Source organism: Corvus brachyrhynchos, unplaced genomic scaffold, assembly GCF_000691975.1.
Source record: "Corvus brachyrhynchos isolate BGI_N302 unplaced genomic scaffold, ASM69197v1 scaffold466, whole genome shotgun sequence".
NCBI lineage: Eukaryota > Metazoa > Chordata > Aves > Passeriformes > Corvidae > Corvus > Corvus brachyrhynchos.
This window is the reverse complement of record NW_008238635.1, coordinates 738,667-759,314: the sequence shown is the minus strand read 5'-3', so window position 1 is coordinate 759,314 and position 20,648 is coordinate 738,667. Positions and strand designations below refer to the sequence as shown.

The following is a 20,648-nucleotide window of genomic DNA, read 5'->3' as shown; positions in this document are numbered from 1 at the left end:
CCTCTTCCTAAATGGACTGAACAATATTTGGAAGTAGGCAGCTGTCTCATTGTGATAATGTTTTCATAGCATGAGCAAGAAGAGACTTCTCTTTCTAAATGGACTGAACAAGGTTATTATGGCAGTGGTAAACAGACTGAACATCTCAAGGGTTGTCTTTTCACATTGTCAGTGGGAGAAGGGAGGAAGGTGGGGGGAGGAGGAGAGTTCTGAAGGTGGTATAATTTTTTTTTTCTTCTTTTAGGTCTGTTAATAAACTTCTTTATATTCTTTCAAGTTTGGTGCCTGCTTTGCATTTCTCCTAATTCTTATCTCACAGCAGATAAACAGTAATGAGTATTTTGGACCAAACCACTACAAGGGGGAAAGAACAGTTTGGTCCCCGTTTGTTCCAAATAAATCTCTATAGGATTCACTCCCCTCTTTCTCAAGCTAGAGTATTGTGCAGGAAGTGCAAAATACTGGAGCTTCTGAGAGGCTCTGAATTGTCTCTGAAGTTTTTACTGAGGAGTGTGGTGGTTCTTTCACCAAAGACAAACAAACAGGACAAACACAGCCAGGCTGCGGTACAGTATTCCTGCTTAATGCTTTCTTGCTTGTGAGAAGTGACTCATATCAGTGCTATTGATTGTTTGCTTGGCAAGGAGGTTCTCTGGGCAATGCAGGATGTAACAGAGCACACCGAGCACTTCCAGCTTCTGTGGTTTTGGGAGCACACCTGGAACAAATGGCACAGTAACATCCTTATTACACCTCTGCTCTATTCCGCTATCCACGTGCAGCCACTACGAACGCTCTGCCCGTTTATCTGTGCACCACACACTCCATCAGCAAACTGCTCTGCTGTGGATACGATTTCAGGCAAAGCTGTGCCCTGGCTGGGATCCCAACGCCACCCTACAAAAATGCAGTTGGTCCTGCAGAACTGCCTGTACAGCAGGGCTCTTCCCAGCACTGCTGAGCAGGGAAGGATAACCATCTTCTCACTCTTGGCAGAGCTGGTCAGGCTACAAGAAGCCTGGAATGCAGACACTGCTGAAATTAAAGCAGCCAGAAATAAAGTACGCAGAAAAATGGCTTAAAGCCTTCTTTGTTCTGACCCTTTTTATTTCCATCAAGGACTGTTGTGACCAAACACAGTCCATGGCCAGCTATGCCTTTAAAATGTACTTCCATTACACTCCTGGATGCCACTCCAGCTCAACAAATATCCTGACAAGTTTGCTCAGTTGATGAACAGGAGCACCAGGGAGAACGAGGGCAGAGGATGGTGCTGGAGGGAAGACAAGCAGCTATGCAGGTCAAGGCTCCCTGGTGCAACCTGGAGGCTTGTGGCTCTCTGCTCCTGTGGTAGGGAAGAAATCTGTTTAGCTATGTAAATAAGATGCATAAATAAATAAATAAGTAAGAATAGGAGCAGGCTGAGGAAAAGCACCCAGACCCTGGCCTCTTCAGTATCTTGCAGGTCGCTTAGCAACAGGCTAGCTGCTGCAGGGTAAAAGAGCATGAAATCAGCATCTTTTCAGCAAAAGACAAATTGAATGGAAATGTGGGGAGGTGGCCTTTTCCTGGCAGCAGTGAGGAAAGAAGTAACTGGTGAATCTGATCCTGTGGGCATCCTTTTGGAGGGGCTCCTCAGTGCAGGGATTGTTAATTCATGTGACTGAGAGGCTTCGTCCTGCCAGCAAACTGATAAATTCCAGAGCATGCCTGGGAAACCAATAATTCAATCTTGATTAAAATGATGTCTGTTACAGTCACCTCCTGGGTTAATTACTTATTAACGATCTTAAATAGCTCAAAACCCAATTCTGTCGGACTCCCCTGGCTATGGTAGGGGAGCTGACCATAGAACACATTTTCCGTGGCAGTTACCTAACACATTTCCCCAACAGTGCAGGCTCAGGTTTTATCTCCATGCCATCTCTGCATTCACAAAAGGAATGTGCACCCTGTGAATCTTTAGGTAACTGAATCTCAGCAACACAAATCCACATCCTGGCCAGGTAATTCCTCTTAACCCGACTGCTTCTCCAACCTTCCAGAACAACCTGATGTGGACACAGAGGATCATTATGTAGACAGCAGCTACTAGAGAGAACTGAGCTATGAGAGCAGCAAGAACAACATGTGGACATTTCGTGGAGGACTTAAATGAGAGTTCTGAATGAAAGATTTTTCTGGGTCACCTAATCTGGGCCTCGAGTGTACCAGTAAATTCTTTTTCACTGCTAAAGGCAGCTGGATCCTGGCAGCAAGGCACAACCAGGGACCTGTGTGGCACATGATCCATTTAAAGGTGGTGCAGGATGGTGGTCAGGTCAGCAGAGGGGCTAAGTGGCTTGTCCAGGAATCCAACAGGAAGAGCAGAAGGAAAACATAGTGGCCTTGCCCCCTGCTTTATACACACACAGAGCAGTGATAACTCATTTTACTCCTTATTTACAGATAACTTGTATTTGTGTGGCACTTCAGCAACAGTGAAAACCATCTGAGGGCTACGAGTGAACCAAATTTACTATGGAGCAGGGAAACTTCTCACCTGAATTTTATTCTCCTTGGTGCCCTATCACAGCACTTAATCCTTCCTGTAACTGAGGTGGAAGGTTTAGAAGCCATCCCCAGTTCCAACGGCAGGAAATTATACATGATAGAGCAGGATGGCTGCTTTCAATCCTTGCAACTTTAGAAAAGATTTCTATGTCCTTGGGAGCTGCACACAGAGATGCATTTGGCAATGCTTTGTTTCCCTCTTTGTCTGGGGTTGAAAGGAAGGCGACTGTGGCTCAGTGAGTGAACACTTAGATGAGATACCCTCCATTTCCTTAATGAGCCTATTAAGTGACTCATCAAAGGTGTAACGAGCAGTCTCAGAGGAGAGACACACACAGATAACTGAGATATTCCTAGTGCACACAAAACAACCTATATGCTACAAGAGTTAATTGGGTATAATGTGATTCCGGTGCTAGAGAAGCACATAGGTGGAAAATACCTTGGCACTTTTCCTTTTAGCAGGCTGGAGTTGTTTGTACCTGCACTCACAGCTCCAGCTTTTCCTCCTCTGAATGAGGGATGACAAAATCCTGCTGTGACACATCTGTCTCTGGGGTGTTTGCAGAGTCAAGCATCTGGTGGAACTGTTAATGCTCCCTGAGCCTGAGCAAAATCTGTCAAGGAGGAGAGTCTTGGTTTAGGTCACAAGAACCAAAGACCACATCAAAATTCAAACGGAATTTTATTCTCTGCTTTCCTGAACAAGTCCTTGAAGGTGTGCATGCCAGGATTTAATCTCTCCAAGGAGATTAAAAAATACTGCTGTATCAACACAAATATCCCAGGCATACAGCAACCAGCTCACATCACTCTCCACCACACCGGATTTTGTTTACAAGGTTAATTATGAGCACATCTTCCAGAATCTTGTGCTCTGAGCGTGTATTAAGAGTGGAGCAAGGGAAGCAGGAAGAGCAAATAGCATCAATAATGCTTAGGAGTCTGAAAGAGAAGATGGACTAAAACACATGCCCTATTTCTCCTGAAATGTCACTTTATGTCAACTGCCATGGTTTCCAGACTGTCAGAATTGAATTATATTGTAATTACATCCTATTTGGACAAGGTCACAAGAATAAAAGCTTACTACTTTCCTCCATTACAGGTGTTGTATGTTCTTACACTCCTGGAGCAGACAAGCCTCCTTTTCTAACAGCAACAAATTTGCCTTCAGCATAAAGTGCTGGTGTAAGTCCATTAGTGCAAGGTAAGGCACATTAAAAAATTAAGAGCCATGATTACCGATCTTTCTGAGAAGCCTCCCAGAGCATAGATGTATTTATTCTCTTCCTAATCCTTACAATTCACTTTATATCATAAGAGCAACAAAAAGGAAACAAATACAAAACCCAGACCCATGTAACCTTACAACAGGTGCTTGTTTTACTGGAGCCCTCATCAGTGAGTATGGATGTGTGAAACCCCTTACATCAGGGACTTGAACACTTCTGGCTTTTCCACCTTTGCAGCAGTTTTTCCCCAAATGCTGGTGTCAGTATATAATCTTGTATAGTCATATTCCTGCATGATGGATCAAAGGTTGAAAATCCACAAGTTACATGGGTAAGTAGTTCTGCTGTTTAAATGGGGACCCTGCAAACACTGTGTGGGCAAAGTCCTTCTGCCAGACAGGATCACTGCTGACATTTTGTGGATATCACAATAAAGGAAGATTAAAGGCAAGTAGAGAGGGACTCTTGGCTGTTCCCTGGGGAGCCTGGGTTGCCAACAAGCCCCTGTGTGAGCTCCCAGCCCAGTGCTGGCTCTACGAATGTGCAGCTCCTTTCCATTAGAGACTCGGCCACCGGAGGAGATGCTGCCTGATGGAGAGAGATGGATGAGAGCAGCAGAACACGAGATGGGCTCTGGTGTGGCCCACAACCAGCCGTGCTCCCAGTTCCCCTCAGCAATTAGTGCTGAACCTGGGATGAGCACTTACACTTCAGGCTGGGAATTCCTCTGCTATCAGAGAGCAGGGCTGGACGTTTTCCAGGGTCACCAAGCCCAGGCAGTGCTTTCGTCCTCTTTACACCACTGGCCCTGACCAGAAGTGTTTTTATCAAGTCTTGAAGCACTTGGATTTGTCATGTTGGCTGGAGAAGATGGCTCTGGTGCATACTGGGACAAAAAAACCCCCTATGGCTAAAACAGATTTCCCTGGGCTAGAGAGTCATTGCCTTTTCAGAACCCCTTGTCAGAATTCTGGGAAACACAAACTGTGCCGAGGAAGATGCTCCTTTCCTACCATGTCCTTCCTCCTGCAGAAGGAACATGCCCTGCTCCACATGCTTAGAAAATGGAAAAACTAAGCAAGTTCTCTTGAAGGAAGTTCATTACAACACAAACCTACATTTCACTTTGCATTACAGGAAAAACAGGGGCAAAATTTGCCTCAGAGCTTCCTGCTGCTACTTAAAGCAACAGGATTTGTGTCCATGCAAGCTTACACGAGTATGACAGTCTGGACAAGCAGCAAGAATGAAGAAAACTGTGTGCTGGGATCTGTATTCTCTGGCACCAAAATACAGCTCCTTTCAGCGAGAGAACTCCCTTTCACTGCAGCCTCATGAGGAAAGACATCGCACTTACTGTCTTCAGGACTGTTTAACATTTGAAAGTAATGCAGTGGTGACAAGGTGATGGAATTTTTTCCCCATTTCTGACAGGTCTGGTAGATTGCAAAATCATCAAAAGAAACAGCCTGACAATAAAGTTTTTGTGTGTCATTGACAGTGGGAAAAGAAATGAGCCTGAGGTAGGGGAGCAGTTTCCCAGACAGCAAAAACATTATTCAATCCAGCTGCTGGCAACAGGTGCCTTGGGATGTGCAGGAGCAAATGGAATATGGCACCCTTGTTAGGCAGTGAGGAACCAAAGACCTGATCCCTTTTCCAGTCCTTCCCACTGCTCCTGATGAGCCAAAACAGAATCAATATTCCCTGCTGCACAAAGAGGGAATGTCCCAGGTGGCACCATCCGGTGGCTTACTCACACTGCCATGAAATTGTTCCTTGCAAGGATGCACAATAAGGTCATTGATCTTGTGCTCTAAGCTATGGGTTAACCAAAGGATTGCTGAGATTAAAAAAGGAGTTGTTCAGACAACCATGTGACACTGAAGAACTTCAGCTACAGATTAACTGCTTTTTCCCAGAGGTCGAGGCATTAAGCTCTGAGCCTCCCTCTTCAAGTGACGCCAGCCCCAGCGTGTGTGTGCATGTGTGTCAGCAAACACACACCTGTCTTTCTTACGTGGGGAAGCAGTGAGGAGGACTCTCCAGGCTGGTGCCATGTGCAGCTGCAGGGCTGGGGGACTGCTGAAGCTGATGATTTTGCAGCTCTGTTGTCACAGTAACTGAGTGATTTAAGCTGGCACTCTGGCCCCAAGCCATGAGTGCACAATGAATTCATGCCTATACTTCCACTTTTAAGAGATTATTTATTAACACAGAATCACAAAATGGTTTGGGTTGGAAGGGACCTTAAAGCCCACCTTGTTTCAATCCTGTGCCACGGGCAGGGACACCTTCCACCATCCCAGGCCACTCCAAGCCCTGTCCAGCCTGGCCTTGAACACTTCCAGGGATGGGGCATCCACAGCTTCTCTGGGCACCCTGTGCCAGGGCCTCACCACCGTCACAGGGAAGAATTCCTTTCCAATATCCAATCTAAATCTACTCTCAGTTTGAAGCCATTGCCTCTTGTCCTGTCACTCCATGCCCTTGTAAACAGTTCCTCTCCAGATTTCTGCATTTATACCATTATTCTGCTGATGAATAACGTGGAGATGAGACTTTCTGTTTTTTCATGGCTTTTGACTAACTTGCAGTATCAAATTTTGGTTAAAAATTATTGTCCAGGAAATTGCATTAATTAATTAAGCAAAGGAAGTTGAAAGAATATCAGACAGATAAGGCAACACAATGAGGCCTGATCTTCATCTGCTGCTTGAAGAACTGGATAGAACAATGAGGCACATGGTCAAGGCCTCCCAGTGAACAGACCCATAATAATGCTTTCAACTTCCTCCCATCCTTTGAGTTTTTGTAGTGGATACAAGGAAGGTGGGGAAGTGAGAGCAAAGAGGAGAAGGAACCTGTCATGCTCCTGCACCCTGGTTACCACAACTCCTCAGTGCACCTGAGGGCTGCAGCCCTGAAACAGCTGGAACAGCACTGAACTTCTGCAGCCTGGTGTAGTAATTGGTTGGCACCTCCCTGCCCAGGTGTTCACTGCATTGCATGAAAAATAATGATTTACAGAGGAATTATGTAGGGTTTCAGCAATATGAGACAGCCAAACACCACACTAGTGTTTAAATACCTGTGGAAGAGTAAACTAGCACACTGCTGTTCTTTAACAGAATGGAACATCTCCACAAATGGAGATAAATATACTGTGATGTTTCCCTGTAGCATTTCACCTGGATTCTCCAAAGCCTCTGACAGCTCCTCTCCTCTGTTTACCAGTCAGATGTAATCTGCTTTTGCCCAAACATAACCAACTGTAACAATATAAACAATGTAACACTATATTTGCCATCCTACTCAATCTCCACAAGAGAAACAAGGCTACAATACGCTGAAAATAAAACCAATTAACTGCAGGAAACCAGAGAATCCTGAAGCAAAGCAGTCAGGAGATCCTAAAAATGTGAATATTGCCCTTATAAAGCACCCAGGTATAGTCCTGCTCCAGTAGCTGCACACTGCTTAGAGAACAGCCAAGTAACTACTTGCTGAATTTAATTTCCAACAGTGTCAATAATGCCAAAAACAATGCCCGGGGATTGTAATGGCAAGTTATTAATAAGACCTTCAGCTCTAAAAGCTGCTGTCCCTGCAGAGCTCTGCATTTATGAAATGCAGACACTGTCTTCTGTACTTGGTTTTGTTTGTTCCCTCATTTTCAAAGCAGAGAAATAAATCCAAGTGCAGGTGCCTGAGAAATCAAACACCAGCAAAAATGCCTGAAGACACTGCCCCCAGTGCCTCTTCTGTTTATTTGCAAAAGCCCTGGGGGAAATAAGGGAAAAAAACTGCTAGGCTTTGCCTTTTCTTTTCCTTCTCCTCCCAATTATTTTTACAAGTTTAGCTCTAGGTCTCAGCATAGCACAGTGCTTCAGAATTTGTCACCTCATTTAATTTGTCAAAAAACAAATGAAATGAAACCAAAGTCCCATCCCAACTGTTCTCTGTGCTGCACTGAAAGCGAATCACTGCTTTTTTCCGCCAAGTCACTGCATGCATTTACCATTAGCTCTGGATTATCGGAGCTTTCTGCAGCAGAGAATCGGAGAGCAGAATCACAGAATGGTTTGAGCTGGAAGGGAGCTTAAATCTCATCTTGTTCCACCCCTCTGCCATGGGCAGGGACACCTTCCACTAGACTAGCTTGCTCCAAGCCCTGCCCAGCCTGGCCTTGAGCTCTTCCAGGGATGGGGCAGCCACAGCTTCTCTGGGCAACCACACCAAACTGCACTCCTGACTGTTTCTAAAAACTTTTTATTTTTAATTCTGTAACATCTGCAGGAATAAAATAACCACAGTATTTCTGAGAAGGACACATACCATAAAGGCTGATCAAAAAAGACAAAAGGCAGCTTGAATTTTTTTGCCTAAATGCAATCGCTTCCCAATGCATGTATTCTAAGATTTACAGACTTAAGAAGCAAAAGGTAATTCTCTGTGGGTGCCCTGAACTCCCAGTAGACAACAGAGCTTCTTCCTCTGCTGTTCAGAGGAAAGAATACAGAGTTTCTCAGGTCACAGGAGCTGAGTTCTAAAAAATAAAGATATAGTGTTTTTCAGGGTCATAGACAACACCAAAACTTTGGCTGGCAAGGGTCGTGCCTTGGCCCCGGTGTCTTTTGCATATGAAAAAACACATTTCCTCAGAATTACCATGCTGATTACTGCCAAGCTGCTACCTGCTCCCTCAGACTGGACTGCCTGAAAGATATCCAAGAGGAGCACAAAGGAATTTCCACCTCCAGGGAGATTTTGCCATCTTAAGTCTCAACAGTTTTGCTGATGCTTAAGTCAGTATCAAGGAACGCTTTACCAGAATAAATATGGGGTGCAGAGCTTGTTTCCAGGCATTTCTGCATCTGTACTTTTACCTACATCTCTTTCTTCACAAAATATAAAATCCCGTGGGTTTGTTCCTTTTAATAATGGTTGTAAGTGCTGATCCTGGGATACATTTATTCTTCCTCTACAGCCTCTTCTGCATCATGGGAGTGTCTTCAAAAGGGACACCACCTTAGTGGGAGAATAACAGGTACTGCAAACCTGCCAGGCATCATCATGACAGGCTTTCTTTGTAGCCAAACTCAAGGCATTCTTTGGGAAAATCAGTCACTGGGTTTGTTTCCTCCAAAGAAAGAGAGAGTTGAGACCTCATCTAAAAAACTAAGATGAGCACTGTGCTGTCAATAGGAACTCCAGACACCGCTACTGCTCAACACACAGACCACAGCAGGTAGAAAACTTTTTGTAAGAAATTTTAATGTGTCACCTCACAGGTGACAGGAGTCAATGCTCCAGCTAACCTGCACCTGGCATTCAAGTTCAGCTGGGGAAAAAGGTTCACCTCCTCTTACTTCTAGAGCTGAGTTATTTTAGACACGTACTGGCAAAGGTGCCGCAAGACAGAGCTGTCAAACAGTGTGACTCCCTGCCACCTTCATCTCTTGCTCTCTGTACTATTTTCAGAATCAAGGATGGAAAGCAGCTGTTATTCATCCAGGGGGAAAGCACCAGATTCAAGAAGCTCAAGCCAAAAGGCCACCTGAGGATGCTTCTCTGCTTCCATTTGGAACAGAAACAGCTCTGTCATACGGCAAAGCCCTGACTCCTGATGGCACCAAGGTGAACACAGCGGATTCAGGTGGTCTGCTGAACCAGGTGCCCCCCTTCCCTTGCTGAACGAAACCACCGATAATTTGGGTCAAGTGATACAACTGCAGAGGACAGAGACAATAAATGTTTCTATCAACTTTTGCACCTCAAACCTTTACAGTTCTTTGAAGACCCTTACCTGCAACACTGCTGTGGTTGATGCCACTGCTCACAACTACATATGTCAAGTAGTGACTGATACAAAGACACCAAAATATTTGTACTCGATTAGGTTGCAGAGCTACTTTAGATTGTTAAAATGTGATTATACTTAACTATTAATAATAAAATCCTATTCTTTTCCCATTGATAAAGAATTAACGACATACCTGATGTCCCTTACAGCACCAACTCACTGCAAATGAAAAAAAACCAAACCAAGCAAACAAATTAAAATAACTGAACAGTTTTACTAATGCTTAAACACCATGAAAATATAGCCTCACTACTGGGCTGCTCACTGGAATATTAAATAAGTCTTATAAGTTAAAATAAATAAGCATTTCAAGTTGAAACTGTTTTAAATTAACAACATTCCTTTCTATGGTGTTAACACTCATTACCAAGATTACAATCACATTTAACTGTCCAACTCCACTGCAGGCACTTTAATCTGATTTCCAGGTGCCAGCTCGTTGTGGTGCCCCACACCACAAAGCCAAGCAGAAAGAAGGAAGCTGGAGCTGCAAACAGGACAGGCATTAAAAAACATGACCCTCGTCAGCAGGACAATTGGATCTGCACTTCAGAGATAACAGCACAGACATAATAAGGGAATTGATCATTGGCTTTTAATAAGAAATTGCATACAGGGCATGAGCACGATTTTCTACAGATCTAAACCAAATCCTTGTCCATTTGGTTTGACTTTTTCTTAAGAAGTTGATAAATGAGCAATTTTTAACCTGTCCTTTATACTGGAAGATCAAATACACACAACACTGGTAGAACCAACGCTTGAGCAGTTTCAGGGCCTTTCTGCATTTACCTCCTTTGCTTTTCCATTGCATTTGTGTTGTCTTACCACGATAGCAAGATTCCCAAGTATCTGGATAAATACACACATACAGAGATAAGCACAAAGAGAATGCTCTAGAGAGAAGAGAGAGAGCAAACCAGCTATTTTTAATCCTATCCATTGAAACTCACGTAAATCAATATATGAGCGAAACCATGCCTTTAAAAAATCACTTCCAGACAGAAGATCAACAGAGGTGTGAAGCAAGTCAGTCATCCACATCAGTAAGGTGTGAACTTCAAATCACCACTTTGAATTGAAAACATTTAAATGGCAACATTATAAAGTAAACCTGTTTTAAATGTCAAAAAGGAACAATTCTGAAATGAGAACAAGCTTAGCACAGCTCCTGCTACTGTAGCCAGTTCTCCTTGACTCTGCTATTATCCATGGCCCTGGTGCCAGCTCCAGCTGTGGGTGCACCCAGGTGGGATCGACAGCCTTTTCAGTGCAGTGAGAGGTGACAAAAACGTGTGTTTGCTTTGCACTGGGAAAGGCACCGTTTTTACTCAGGGCCGTTCTCTCCTCTCATTGAAGGTGCTGAGAGCAGCGATCTCATAATGCCGCTGGGGGCCCAATACCGTCCAGAGGGGAGACTGACGTGGTTAGGGAGAAGCTTCTCTTTGAAGAAGTTCAGTATTTGAGATCTTTCCTGCTGCTGAGGATGGTGAAACATCAGACCAGGAGTCACTGTAGTGCCTGAGCCAGGTGAAAGAAGGTGTCATTACAGATGCTGCCCCACGATGGAACAACCTTCCCTGCAGGTTCCTGTATATCTCATCCCACGTGTTCACCTCACCTTCCCTGGGCACAAGGGGTGACATCCCACAGGGAATTCCTAGGATGTCCCCACTATCCATCTGGTACACTCAACCTCACAGCACTTCCAGAGCTGCAATGGAACCCATTCTGAACGTCAGCTCTGCTCCATTTCCAAATGCCACGGGATAGTCACGGAGGAACGGGCACAACTCCCTGAATTCACCTGAAAACTGATGATCCAGGAAATTTTCACATGGAGTAGATCTCCCAGTGAGACTTTCCCCTGTTCCATACCTCAGCTGCCTGAAGTCAGGTGTAAGAACAAAGATGGTAGGACTCCTCTATTAAAATCCAAGGTTGTTAAAACTGCTTTAGGACAGACACGGATCAGTGCAAGAGAAACTGCATTACAAGATGTAAAAGGCAACTGAGGCAGATGTTGTGAGTATGAAGAATTTGCCAGATGTTTTCATAAAATAGCAGCATTAGAATTAGCCTTCATGAAACCTAGAAGAGGGTTCCTTCATTCATTCACTTATCAAATTGGCCTTCCAGAGACACAGAAAAACTTCTGAAAACTCTTGTAAAGACAGAAAAATTAGCCAAGTAAAAAAATCCCCTCCCCAAAGCATAAAAATCCTTCTATGATTACATATCCAGGCCGTATTATTTCATAGTATGAATTAGTTCAAAATGCTCTTTAACAGTGGAATATGACCCAGCAAGCTCTGTAGGAAAACACTACTGTTAATTCTAATTCCACTGATGTTCCCAGTGATTTCCTTACTGGTAAATGATCAAAATTCAGACTTGATCAATAACCACCAAAAATAATTCTTAACTGAAAAAGACATTCCCTAGCAAATTCTACAGAGAAATGTCATTTAATAGCAGCTTTTTTCTTTGTATTTGCAGATCTACTCCTGAAAGAAAGATAGACATGAACCCCTTTGTTTTAAAAGCAGTACGATAAAACTACGTCCAATACAACACCTTCAAAATCCAAGGGTTACACGCCGAACTCAACTGAAAAGTTGTGAAATTAAGGAGAAAAAACACCCAGTAGTTTTAAATTTGTCTTCTGTAGGACTAGAACTAGCTCAGCTAAAGCTCAAGAAAAAAGCAAGCAAGGAGAGATGGATTGTTTATTACATGTTGAACTCCTCTTTTGTTTTGCAGTAATGTGAGAACAAAATTAAAAGAAACACTGGAAAAGATGTAACTCACTATGAAGCCTGGCCACAGCACACTTCTGTTTTTAAGTTTTTTATGCCTCTGTCATCAGCTGAGAAATCTGAAGAAGATCTTCCTTTCACTTACTGTGTGATACTTGCTCTAAAACTATCTGTTCTTTAGGCCACAAGCACTAATACAGCCCACAAGCAGTGGAAAGACACACAGTGCCTCTTTGTACAGCACAAAAAAGCATGTTTAAGGGTCTGCTCTGGCCTTTTTCTTAAGAGAACAAGTTTTGCTGCATTCAACAAGACAGACAACTGCTCTTCATACAACCTCTGCATTCCCTGGGATTCCACCACTGATGATGATCAAGACTACAATTTCCTGTTTGAGCATGTCAGCTCCTGCAATTACTAGCACCTGTTGGTAAATAAATACAATGATTGTAACAAATAATTATGGAATCATGGACTAGTTTAGGTTGGAAGTGATCTCTGGAGAACATCTTGTCTAAACCACCCCTTTGAAGGAGGGTGACCTACAGCAGCTCACTCAGGGCAATCTGTGTTTCGAGTATCTCCACAGATGGAGATTCCAAAACCTCCTCGGCCAACATGATCCTGTTCCTCCGAGAGAGAACAAAAAACATGTGCAAAAGCCAGTTTATTGTCATCAATTAAGAGGATCCCAGGACACACTGAGGATCCCACAGCCACTGCCCCTCACCCTCATCCCACACCAGCGACCATGGCCAAAGACATGTTCTGATGTCAGGGAGCAACGTGACCATGGGGACGAGTGGCACTGTGACAAGGGTGCAAGCGAGTGGACACAGCCTCATTTAATGTAAGTTTGAGTTCCCTCACATGAAGCTCCTGAAGTCTTTTACAGGATGAGTTGTATACTCAGGGAGTTAGCAGAGCCCAACTCCCTAATTATTCAAGAGCAGGCTGTTACTGGCACAGCAGAAGGTGACTTCGACCTACTTCTTCCCACCCCTGATAACCCCAGGTCTTGTCTCTGCTCTGAATGCTCCCTCCTTCTCAGTAATTCCTACTTATCCTCACATACTTCTCTAACACACAAGGGAGTGACCTGACTCCACGTTTGCTACACTCTGACCCGAACTTTTCTCTCACCCAGAATCCAGAGTGTGTGAAATCCTGTGTATGCAGTGAATTCATTGTCAAACCCTTCCCCTTGATGTCAACAAACAGCTCAGAATGTCATATTCCGCTTATAATTGGCCCCAGGTGCTGGACCCTAAGCACTGAGCATCTGCCTCAGGTGCATTTCGAAATACCTCCCCAATAAAGAACATCACATCCAGTAACAAATGAAAAACGAATGACAAATAACATCATGTGGCATACAATATATTGCACAAGAAAAGGAGAAAGGCACGAGAAAATCGACAAACATCTCTTCCAACAAGTACCACGAAGACTTCTACTTAACCTCACATCAGAAAATACACACTGAGTAAATAGCATACAGATAATTCTCCTGTACTTGCCAAGTCCTTAAATTACTCATTTTCAACAACCAAGCAGAGGACCAAATACTAAACATTGAACTGCAAATAGTCTCTTTTTCATGTCCAATTTTACTAAAACATTTGCACAGATCTTCTTTTCCTTAGCTGGAATAAACATTGGGATGCCAAGACCTATTCTTTCGTAAGATCAGTGTTTGAACCAGAAGGGAAAAAAGCCCTTGCTTAATAAACGATGAAATTAAGTAGCACAAGGGAAATTAATAAATATAGTGAGAGAGATAAAAAGAGGCAGAGTGTTGGAGGAACATTCTTCCTGGTGGGATGTTCTCCGTGCATCACTGGGCCACACCAAACATGCACTTCCCATCAGAGCTCGCATTCCAAGGAATGACAAAACCGCTTTTTCTCCAAGCTCAAACATTAAGCCCCTCCATAGTGATACATATTCCAACAAAAAAAAATCCCAGACCTTCCAAATGACAGCTTTATGAACCTCTGCAGCCATTTTGAACAGATTTTCATCCTCAACAGCTCACAGTCAGGCTTCTCTAATTTGGTTCAAGTCCAACGCTTGTAGTCAATACCTTCAGAGTAGCCTGACTTCTGACAGCAGAATCTTGGGTAGGGTAGAATATAAAAACATATTCTGTCTTGGTAAGCTTGATATACAAACAAAACTAATTTCTACCCCAATTCAAATGTATTGTACGCAGCACTCAGCAGACAAACCGCTTCTGAGCAAAATAAATAATATCTGAGCTTTGTTTGCATGATTATCATACAGTGATTAATTGGTTTAGTGCAATCGCTGTTTATAAAACAAATAATGAATTAGTGAGTTCTGGTAGTTGTTTGTTGATAATGCACTGTTCTTCTGTTTTAATTATTAGCTTGCACCCAAGCAGACAAAGAGAGAAAAGGTCACAGACGCACTTTCTTTAAAGATAGAAGGTGTGCGTGTAATTATACGAACACATATAAAAAGCAATAAAGTAATTATTTAATTCCTTTACTTGCCACACACTACTGCCATTCTTAACATTGCATTTTACTCTTCCTGTACAAACTCCCAGGTGAATGAGAAGCAACAAAGTCCATCCTTACCTTAATATTGCAAGCTTGTTCCATGAGTCTCCGGGCGTTCTCCTCAGCTCTGTACCTCTTGGGCAGCTGAACCCTGAAGAATTTTAAAGCTCCTTCAAAATCAGCTTGTAGAAGGTCCTCTTTGGAGGTCTGCAATTAAACACAGGGAACTACAGTAAACCCTGGGAACATGCAGTCATGCTCTTCTACTTGATTTGTCATTTACTGGATGCATTCCAGACCACCAATATTCACATTAGCTCAAAATCATCCTCCTTGAAATCAGCTCTCTTAACTCTGCTTCATAAAACAGAGGCTAAAGCCCATCCAAGGAATCCTTAGGCAGGGCAGCACAGAGGACTGCAACATGGGAATGGATTTTATCCTTCTATACCTGCCAGGTAAGAAAGGGATTCTGGCTCAGCCTGTCAAGATGTCAGTGAGGAGAGAAACAAAACCCAAGCAGACAACAAAAACCTAGGAGAAATTATATTATTGCCTGGAAATCTTGTGCATTAGACCATTGCTGATTCGCCTTAGAAAGACAAAGTATATATATTTAATGCATGTAGAGCACAGACATGAAGAGCAGAAGCACATGATTCATACAAGGCATCAGCAAGTCAGTGTGCTGAAGTCTGTGGCACAGTTTCTCAAAGAACCATGCCAGAAAATGTTCTACATGCTTATTTCTACATCTCCCACACTCCTGGACCTCTCAGTGGTATCAAGTCTAACAGGTCAGAAGATGTTACACATTCAGCATTAATCCACTCCTGCCACTGGCGGAGCAATGTGATTCACAGGGACAAATGTATTCCTCCTCCAGGTTACTAAGACCTGCACCAAGAGATTCAGAAGGTACCAAATCCCAAGCCTTGGGACAGTTCCTTTAAATGGTTCACAGAAGCTGAAGGTCCTGCCAAGACATTCAGGACATAATCTCAAAAATGTGTATTTCAAGGGTTTTAACCCAGAAAAGAGTAAACAAAACCTGTCAATGTAGGTACTTGTATGGTGGAGATCTACACTGTGTAATGTGTGTAACTGCAAATACCTCAGGAGCAGCACAGGCACTTTTGGTTCACTGCTGAATTAATTGCTCAAGTACCACCACCACCATTTCCATGTGTGCCAGCATTTCCATCTGGGCACACTCTGCTTTCTCACAAGTAAAAAAACACCCAGTGTCATTTTTTGCCTCACTGCACACAGTGGGTACATTACATACCCACTTCAAAGGGTCAAGGTTTGATGCTTAACTATGTTGTTATCCACTCGAATCCAGAGAATCCCACCAATGGCTTGGGTTGGAAGGGACCTTAAAGGCCACCTCATTCCACCCCCCTGCCATGGGCAGGGACACCTTCTACTAGACCAGCTTGCTCCAAGCTCCATCCAACCTGGCCTTGGACACTTCCACAGATGGGGCAGCCACAGCTTCTCTGGGCACCCTGTGCCAGGGCCTCCCCACCCTCACACAGAAGAATTTCTTCCTAATATCCCATCTAAGACTGTCCTCTGTCCCTGGGAAGCCATTCCCCTCCTTGTCCTGTCACTCCAGGCCCTTTTCCAAAGTCCACATCCAGTTCTCTTCTTTCCTCACTGAGTTCACCCAAGTTTTATTTCATCCTCCCTTCATTCACTGCCAAAGAAGCTGCTGGGTCATCACTGTGGGGACACAGGAAAAGCTGCCTTCAGGATGCTGACCAGAAATGTTCACATCTGATATGATCATCACATCTGATCCTGTCCACAATCATTTGGCAGCCACACAGCTTGGCTGAGGCTCCATCAGACGAGGCCGACATGTTGACAGAACGCCGGGGCAGTTGGTATCCAATGAATTAGATCCACTATGGCCAACATCCCACTTCTCCTGGATGAGTTTTCCTGGGGTTATGAATGCTCTTGCCACACCTGAGGCCAGATCACTGTGTCATACCCCCAGTGGGCTGGCTGTTGGAAGGTGCCGAGTGTGGTGGGAACAGCTGGTCATGCCCAGCACCACCGCCAGACTCGTGCTGGAAATGAAGTGTTTCCAGGGAAGTTCAGTGGGTAACTGTGGTGGAAGAGCAGCAGAGGTTTCACAGGATCACAGAATCCTTACGGTTGGAAAAGTCCTCTAAGATCATCAAGCCCAACCACTTACCCAGAACTGCCAAGTCCACTGCTAAACCATGTTCCTAAGTGCCACGTCTGCACGTCTTTTGAATTCTTCCGGGGATGATGACCCCACCACTTCCCCGGGCAGCCTGTTACAATACCTGATCACCATTTCACTGAAGAAATTTTTAGTAATATCCAATCTAATGGGTATTAGGAAAAGATTCAGTTTTGGTACCCAGCTCACAGAAATGGATCTCTCTTCCTTCGTTCTCAGCCGTGTTGGTAGCTGCCATCACTACACAATTCAGATTTCCCAGTTACGCTGCCAGTCTGCCTTCCTGGGATACTCCTGCACATCAGTCCTTTACTCTTCCCTGGGCTGTGACAGCCTCTCCCAGACTCCTCTGAAAGGAGGTGCCAACACAGCATGGAGCCCACGTGCCAGGGAAGCCCCCTGTGTTGCCCTGGGGTGCTCAGCTTCCACCGTGCCAGAGCCGGGCACGCTCCAAGCCCGCCTGGATGGCGCCTGCTTCCAGCAGGTGGGAGGTGTTTGCAATCCACACTCCTGGACAGTTGCTCCTAGCACAAAACAAACACCAAACATACTTTCTGCCAAAGTCTGAGCATTTTTTTAGGATTTTTGTATCCTAACAATTTACTATCCGATAAGGAATAACAAATAGTTATCCAAATTTGAAGCATGGATTCTTCCTAGAGATCCTACCTAGACTTTTTTTTTTAAACTTTGTATTTAATCTATTTTCCTTAAATTAACATAATGCATTGAGAGTTCTGGAATTCTTTTTAGAAATCAAAGGAGAGAAAAAACCTTCAAAAATGGTAATAATCAACCGCTGAATAACCCTGTGAACACTGATGCACCTACCCTTTACTTCTACAGCACATTTAAAAATAGGCAAAGAAATAAGCAAAAAAAAAAAAAAAAAGACAGAGAGGCACACATCAGAAAATGGCAATTCTATGTAAAACACTTAAAATCAGATTTAATTTTCCTAGGCCTCTGCTTGAATCCTTGTTATAATACTATCTTTAACAGTTCCCAACAAACTACACTTAATAAGCTGTAACTATTGACAAGTTCAACTTTTCAATGCTGAAAAATCTGTAGTCAATGAAAATCCCATAAGATCATGGAAATAAAGAACTTCTCTAACAGAGTTTGCTGAACTAAGACTATAGTTATGAAAACTGCAAACATCACATTGTACAGGTTGGTTAAATGAGTGACAGAGCCCAGGCTCATCAGCTCCTTCTGCTTCACTGAATATTTTAATTTCTTTAAAATCATCTGTTCATCAAAATACTAGTTTCACTATTGAAATCACATGAAAAAAAGTGAAAAATAGAAATTTTGGCATCCCAAGATTCACATTTCTTCACATTTGGTGACTTTAATCAATAAATCATAAAGATGTCTCTGGAAACTTTTGGCAGCTGTCTGAGAGGCAGAGATTTGTAAATCCTTGGTAGAAGTCATTCAACTCCTGAAACTCACCAACAGCTGATTTCTCAACAGCTGGTTTCTCTTACTAAACCATCTGTAAGTTTAAGAGCTATCATTAAGGTTTGGCAGGTGCATTGTATTTTTGAGCATTTGGAACTTCAGGAAAGTTTTTATTATTCTAGATGTTACTTCAAAACAAACATATTTTTGATTAAAATCTATTTTTAAACCCAGGCAAACAAGGAAACTCAGTCAGAACTATAACCCAACGGCTCAGTTTGCCCTCTAGGGTTTGACTAAATATGTTCTCAAATGTCCTTACCACATGAGTTAAGTATTTCAATATAGTCATAAAATTATCTTAAATGGATGAGTTGAAAATAAGGACAAGCCCTTTCCTGAAAGTATTGGCAAAGCTTTCAAATCTAAAGGTAACGTTTGGAAAAACAGCAAAAGTTCAAAAAGTAAGAACAGAATTTGAGAGACTTCAACAACGTTTTTTTGTTTGTTTGTTTTTTTTTAGTAAATAATGTTCCTACTACTTTCCCCAAAATATGTAGGAAACTGTGATTAAGGCAAAGGGAAAAGCCTTGGTTTTTTTTTCTTTAATTTAATTTCTCTGTCTTCAATTACTAATTCTGCAGCCTCATTTATTAATGACCCTCTCAACCAAAACTCCTATTCCCACCTGGGAACTAATGCAGCACAAGAAATTTTGGATGAACCACACTGCACTTCCCTAATTTAGTTCTTCCTCCTTCATACAAACAGATAAAAATTACTAATTTCCACTGAATTTTAGGTATATGTTTACATTTCTGTAGAATGCCAGTGAGCATAAACCACCTGTTTTACACTTTAATAAACGTGGCAGAAATGAGGCCAAGAAGTTAAAGACTGAAAAGAACCTGGCCATGCCTTACTATCCAATTTGCTTCTGGAAAATTCAAAATGTTTGGAAGTATCCTCCAATTTTTCAGAACATAGTATTTATATACATAAATACATATAACAGAAAAGTATCTACTTGTGTTTAATGCCTGTAACACAGAGATGTGGTTTTAACTCCTTAGAAAAGGGACGCAGTATGAAATCAAGGTACACAAGCTGTTGATTCCTAACCCACACTGCAGTGCTGCGTGGTGCACAACTGCTCTGTGCTGCCCTTTAACATGAGCCACAGACCTGGCAGCTGCTCAATGGCTCAGAGGATGATCCCGACCTTCTGGGCTGGATAAACTCGGGCTCCAGGCCTGGGGAAGTGTGGTGGACAAAACTGTGTGCTGCAGTAACATCAGAACACACTTCTAGAGCAGTACAACAAACAACTCCTTTGCTGGCATCTCTTCTGTCCAGCTATAATATCAAACACTTCTCTTCCTAAATAAAATCCATGCTCTCTGTCACACACTGGTACAAAAATGCTGTGGGAAAAAAACCACCTCGGGGTTTATGGGCCGAGAGTTCAGACCCACAAATACAGCACTGATCTTGTGCACACTCAGTGATATCCCTCTGCTCAACACCTCAACCCTGCCTTTCTTTGTAGCTCCAAACTTACGTGGCAAAGTTCATTCTGCCACATAAAGAACTGATGCAGGTGGGTAAGAAAATCTCCTGGCTTCACCCACTCTGGGTGTAAACCCCCCAGAACGGGTGCTGTTCTACCTGCCCAAAAGTGTGCTCAGGTGAGGAGGTGATCAGAATTTTTCTAAGACTGGCATAAAGGTTCTAGATTGTATTTATCACATAACACTGCAATGACACATACTCTACCCATCCCAGGCATTTATCCCCAAAAGCACAGCAGAGACAGAAGCTATGCACATTGGGAAACAAAAAAAAGTTCTGAATTTTATGAAACACTGATGTTTTGAAGGACATTCAGTTCTGATTAAAGTACAAATTCTTGGTCCTCAGAGACTTCTCATTTTTAACATATTATCAGAACACAGTCTCTCCTTTCTGAAAAGGGTGTGTGTCAAAAGGGATGCATGTCAGGAGAGGTATACTCAGCTAATAAAACCTGACAGGGAATCACATTGACTCCACAAGTCAAGTCTCTCTCGTAACGCA

The 20,648-nt window shown here is 43.1% G+C and overlaps 1 protein-coding gene and 1 long non-coding RNA gene across 2 annotated transcripts in view; one reads left to right on the top strand and one right to left on the bottom strand.

Moving 5' to 3' along the window:
- Positions 1-14,087, top strand: part of LOC108447437 — a 22,351-nt gene extending 8,264 nt beyond the window's left edge. Inside the window, exons 2-4 of the long non-coding RNA XR_001862987.1 lie at positions 3,662-3,763; positions 9,273-11,679; positions 12,154-14,087. This is a non-coding gene — a long non-coding RNA (uncharacterized LOC108447437). The remainder of the gene's footprint in view (positions 1-3,661; positions 3,764-9,272; positions 11,680-12,153) is intronic.
- Positions 1-20,648, bottom strand: part of RABGAP1L (RAB GTPase activating protein 1 like) — a 242,971-nt gene that overhangs the window by 50,217 nt on the left and 172,106 nt on the right. The window contains exon 21 of the mRNA XM_008636116.2: positions 15,020-15,148. Coding sequence (XP_008634338.1) covers positions 15,020-15,148 — 129 coding nt within the window. The remainder of the gene's footprint in view (positions 1-15,019; positions 15,149-20,648) is intronic.